The sequence below is a fragment of the Apis dorsata genome, unplaced genomic scaffold (assembly GCF_000469605.1).
Source record: "Apis dorsata unplaced genomic scaffold, Apis dorsata 1.3 scaffold_70, whole genome shotgun sequence".
Taxonomy (NCBI): domain Eukaryota; kingdom Metazoa; phylum Arthropoda; class Insecta; order Hymenoptera; family Apidae; genus Apis; species Apis dorsata.
In genome coordinates, this window is record NW_006263368.1 from 325,282 (window position 1) to 331,208 (window position 5,927).

At 36.3% G+C, this 5,927-nt stretch overlaps 1 protein-coding gene across 1 annotated transcript in view; it reads right to left on the minus strand.

The window, feature by feature from the left end:
* LOC102673139 (mannosyl-oligosaccharide 1,2-alpha-mannosidase IA-like) overlaps positions 1–5,927 on the minus strand; it is a 151,544-nt gene that overhangs the window by 8,699 nt on the left and 136,918 nt on the right. The window contains exon 5 of the mRNA XM_006610231.2: positions 1,125–1,304. Within this exon, the coding sequence (XP_006610294.1) occupies positions 1,125–1,304 (180 nt within the window). The remainder of the gene's footprint in view (positions 1–1,124; positions 1,305–5,927) is intronic.

Sequence of the window (5,927 nt, forward strand, 5' to 3'; positions counted from 1 at the left end):
AAATAGCCTTTCTTTTTTTCTTTTTTCGAAGTCAGAACTTCGAAATGCCGCGTGAAAAAAAACAAATCGTGATCTCGAACAATAAAGAAAAAAGTATACGAAAGATGAACGAAATATTCCGATTTATATATTTTTTAAAAATATTTTTCCAATATAAATCCGCAAAGATTTCTATTATTGCTACGAGACAAATTCACAAATTTTTATTAACATAATTCTCAAAGAGCGACTCGAAAATTCAAACATCATTGGGAAGGAGAACAAAGGAGGAAGAAAGTTCAAAGGGAATGGTGTGGGCGAGGAACGAAGCGGAGGATCGTAAGATGGACAAAAATGACGAAACACCGGCTTTCGTAGCCTCGTTATTCGTCCAATTAAGAATTTGCATATTAATCGTAGCCTCGTCGGCTTCGGTTGAACGTTGTCGGAATCGTTTCGATTAAACCAACGGACGTACCATGTTTTCAATATACGCGTAAAAATCACTGAAAGATCTCCTTATCTTATTCGTCTTATTCGTAAAAAAGAACGAAAAGAAGAAGGAATTTCAAACAAATCCCTACATGTCTCCTTTACCTTGATTTAATCTCATTTCTCGTTCTTTACGAGGGAACGACAAGGATAAAAGCAGCAACATCGATTAAATCGTCGATTATTAACTTTTAATTTCCAACTTGTTTGCGCTTTTGTTCTTCCATTCTCCGATTACCCACAGAACTTTAAACTTCAGAAAACACTTCCACATCCCTCGATCGCAACAACATTCAACTTGGAAATTTCATCTCTCCTATCTCCAATTTCCAACCTTTAACTTCGACCCACACGATTATTAAACCCAAGTTAACATCAACCCTCCCTCCCTTCGCATTTCCCTAGATCCCAATTCCAATCCTGTTCCCAACCCACTCGCTCATTAATCACAAGTCAGGAGAGAGGCTTTCGATCCAAAGCTCGAAAAGTCGCGCCAATCGACAGAGGATAGGAAGGAGAACAGGAGAAAAGAAATCGACCCTCCCCTCGAATATTCGAGCCGGTTGTAAATTTGCGAAGAAACGGGCTTGGAGAAATGATTAACACGAGGGATAGGTGTAGCAGTATACCGATGTAAATCCTCCAAAACTTACCCCGGTGTGCAGATTGATGAGGGAATGAGGAATTCCGGTTTCCGTCTGGAAAGCGGGCAACATCCGCTCGCCGAGCTGAGCCGCCTTATCCCGGAACATCACGTCCCCCGTGAGAGCGTAACAGGCCAACAAGCTTCCCATGAAACGAATGTTCGTCTCGAAGAGGGATATCTCCGAGTTCTGGAACAGAAAAGAAAAAAGAGAATTAATATGGTGAAAGTGGGGGGATTGATATCGAAGGCTGAGCCAAAGCAAAATTCAAAAGGGTACGTGTATGTACGTTAAAAATTCGTGGAAATATATATATCGATAGTTTCCTCTGCTCGTTCGAATGGGTTATAGAATATCTAAAGAGAGAGTTTCGTACTTTTTTTTTAGAGAATAATTTTGATTCAAAGTATTATGATATGTCTATATGCAGATATATAGAAAAGATGTGATATTCGCACAGTTTGATGCACGTGATTTTACGTATCGTTATAATGATGAATTACGATTCGCGATGTTTATTTCACGTTCATGGCTAAATACGAGGGCAGATTAATGTTTTATAGTAACGTTATTTATATTTCTCGGTTTCGAATGGTCAACAAACCTAATGAAATATTACTGAAGGTATTAGAAAAGGAGGAGAGAGAGAGAGAGCCGAGTTTGGTTTGGCGCACCTGAGTCCGGTTCTATATCCACGCGATGCGACGTGGATTTGTGAAGTTCGGATCTGCTTTTTTTCTCTTTCTCTCTCTCTCTCTCCTGCTCCGTGTATATTTTTCACCCGTTTGTTACGCTAACTTACGTTACGTTGCTGCTCGCATTCCACGTATGCGTTTACCTATTTTCCTCTGCAAATGACGCGTATGCAACGAAGAACGCAATAACTTTTTCTTTTAGCCCCTCGTGATCCCGAGTGAAAAATATTTTGTGTTGTCGCGCAGGTGTAATAAAAATCAGAGATCTCGGGAAAAAAGTTTTCTCGAAATCTTTGTCATTTTTCTTGCAACTTCGAAACTTTCGAAGTTAAAATAAAAGTTTCCTAATGTTATTATTAAATTCGAATTTAAGGAATTTCAATTCCTGGTAAAATGGATTAGATAATTTTGAAATCCTCGCGAAATTTCGAAAAATCTCAGAGACAGAGAAAAGATATGCAAAAATTTAGAAAAATTAAAAGTCACGTTCTCTTCATCTTTGATCGTATCACATAGGAGATCTATTCGATCTATTTTAATAGAAATAAAATCTCCTCCGTGATAGATGATCGTGGAGAGATACATCTGGACGAGAGGTATAGAAATTCTCTCTCGTTGACTGTATTCAACCCGCGAAGATTATTTACAAGCGAAGAAAAGAGAGGAAAAGGGGGAGAGGAAAAAAAAAGTAAAACGAGAATGGTACTTAACTAAAGAGCGTCTGGAAAAGTAATTGCAAGGCGCGCAATTGCCAGCTGAATGGTGGACGGGTGAAGACAAATTATCGAGTATTCGATGTAATTAAACTTAATACTTGAACGTTAAGTATGCCATTAAAGGCGTTGCAAAGAGTGGCATAAGCCGACGAGAAGGAAAATTCCACGTGCGTAATGTATTTGGCATGGTTTCTCATCGTCCCTTTGCGATAAAAGCTTGATCAATTTTTCTCACGATGAAAACATCGAGAAAATAGCGAGCACAACAAATCATTTGTTGGAACAATTTTGCTCGATGCATAAAATATTCAATTCAGACTTGGCCTTTCGAGTCTTTTTTCGATAAAATATAATTGGTCGATTCTTTAGTTATAGTGTGTACACCGTATCTCGAAAAAATATCTTTAAAATATAAAAATGCAACGGATGAAAAGAAAAATTAACGAGAGAGATGAAAGAGAAACAATTGTTTTAAAAGATATAAATGAAACGTAAGTGAACGAGACGTATTAAAAAAATTATGATTAATCGCTTCGACGATGATTTATGATACGACGAAGGAGAGGAAAATTTGTATGATAATTTATGAATTAAATATTATTGAATGTACTCTCTCTCTCTCTTTGTTCGATGTATGTAAATAATTTTAACTATCGTTAATGAAAATTTGATTGAAAATTAGATTAAAGAGAACGATGGGATTAGAAACGAGTTTAAAACGTGCGCTTTTTCCTTTTGATTCATTATGCGAAACGCGTCCGCAATGCAGGGAAAGGCTTATGCGAGGAAGCGTCTCAATTAGAATTACGCTGTTTCCTTACAGCTAAACTTCTAATTAATACTAATTAACATACCTTGGCGAAGAAGAAAACGACGTTACGCTTACCGAATTATAGAATTACAGCGATAGAAAGGGATCTTCGAAAGTTAATTTTCCATTTCGTTTTATCGAAACTTTTGTATTTAATCATTGGAAAGAAAGTATTTGGAAAAAATACAAATAATCTATCGAATCAAATAAACATTCCCAAGATATTTTCTCTCAATGAAATTCGAAAGAGATTTATAAGAATAAACAGGATTTTTTTTTTTTTTTATCAATTCGAAAAAAAATTGCATCAACTTAGAGAAACCAAAACTTCCTTCTCAATTCCCTTAAAAGAACATTCAAAAAATAATCTATCGAATCAAATAAACATTCCCAAGAAATTTTCTCTCAATGAAATTCGAAAGGGATTTATAAGAATAAACAGAATTTTTTTTTTTTTATCAATTCGAAAAAAAATTGCATCAACTTAGAGAAACCAAAACTTCCTTCTCAATTCCCTTAAAAACATTAAAAAAATAAAAAATTATCAACGACGATCTCAAAAACATTTCTTATAATACCGATACAATAATCATTTTCACTTTTATCCAGAATTTTTCTCGCGTCATCGTTGTGATTAATCAACATCAAAGATAATTTCCGATAATTCGTCCAATCCTGGCAAACAATCTCGAACGTTCAAACTGTACAATTTCGTAGCGCGAACGAGTTGGCAAGGAATGCAATTTTAGATGATTCCCGTATAAATGGAGGTGCGATAAACACGCGAGATTTAAAGTTTCGAACAAGTTGCGTATATATATCTTATAGCTTTGTGCCACGAGAAAATTCGGTGATTAAGTTTCTCCGTTTAAGATTATTATTAGTTTGACGCGAGGTTATGAAGTTATTCTCCCAACTGTCTACCGCTTGTTTTGCTCCGCCCTTCTTCTCTTTGCAATCCTCTTTCGATCTACGAGCTCGATCTCTCTTGCTTCGAAGATTATAAATCATTCCTTTCTTCTAATCGCGTTTAATTCGCGATTAGAAATAATTTTTTTAAGGCTAGAATTATTGAGTCAAATTAGATTGGATATCTATGAATTTTCCTGGAATTTTAAGAATATTGGTTTTTTATTCAGAGATAAAAATATAATTGCGTCTAATTATTTTCTCATTTTCGTGTAACTATATGTCGATATTACTTGGAAAAAATTATTGTTACGAAAATAGCGAGAATAATTCCGTTTGTACAGTGTTAAAGAATAACCTTGGCTTTGAAATTTTTCTTTCGAAAATGTATTCGAGAAAGTAGAGAATTTATATTTATTATCTCGATAGATAATTCTCTAGAAAAATTGCGCAAAACTTGAAAGTCCATCAAATACGTTTCAACGATAGAAACAAGTTAAAATGTTCTATGCTGAAATTTATTTATGTTTATTTTGTTTATTTCTCGAATTTATATCTTTGTAACAATTATAACAATCCCGTTCGAATTGAGATGGAATTTGGCAAATATTTACGAGCAAAATATAAACGTTCCTCTCTCAGCTTCTCAGATCAGCTTGGCCAGATCTCGATAGATGTTCGTGTGCGAATGCGATCTCGTTTTCAGCCTGGGGCTACAATCAGCGAGGCATAGGTGTTAATTAACAAGAGCATGAAGATAGCATCGGAAACAGATGAGGGGATAATAATGCGTCGCGTTTACAACAGGTGGATCGTTCCTTTCCTTCTCATTTTCAATGGAAAGAAGAACACGGTTAATTGGCGTTCGCTCCACTTGACATAGTGATAAAAGGTTTGGTTGCCGAGCTAAAAATACTCGCTATTCTATTACACTCGAAACTCGTTCTCATCATTATTCACCCATTATTTGTTCTACGAAGTGAATTAAGATCAGTACACCGATCAATCAGAAAACCGTATTACTTATTATTTTCTTCCCCTCCCTTTTCTTTTCTTTCTTTCTCTTCACATTGAATCACTATCAATCATATCATTTTCTCAGAAATCGAATAAAATTGTTATTCTGCGCGTAAATAAAGTAAGGGGAAAAAATGAATAGAATTTTTCTTTTTTTAAATCCTTGCTTCTTAAGAAACAATTTCCAAATTTCCAAATTTTAAAATATACGAAATCCCCCTCCTAAGAAAACCAATCAAATCTCCAATCCAAGATCGATCCGCTTCCAAAATAATCCAATTCAACGTACGTTTATTATATGGGGATATGAGAATCACTGTGCTCCTCCACAGTTCGAGGCGTCTGAAGTGGCGTGATGCAACGAAATGCGCGTCCGTTGGTCATAAATAGCCGCGGCTGCAATTTGCCGCATCTCGGGCCCGGTCGTGCACCCGACAGGAAAATTGCAAAATACGGCCGGCTCCACCTGTCGTAATCGCGCCAGTTTATCCTAATACGCGAGATGCGCCGCAGACAGAGGTGTGCCATCAACGAGAAAGACGTAATCGGTCTCGTAACGCACTCGTGGCCGATCGTTCCTCGTAATCGGAACATTCAATTCCCGTATACACGCGGCTTCGAACAAATTGACGAGGCTGTCTCTCTTTCTCTCTTTATATATATA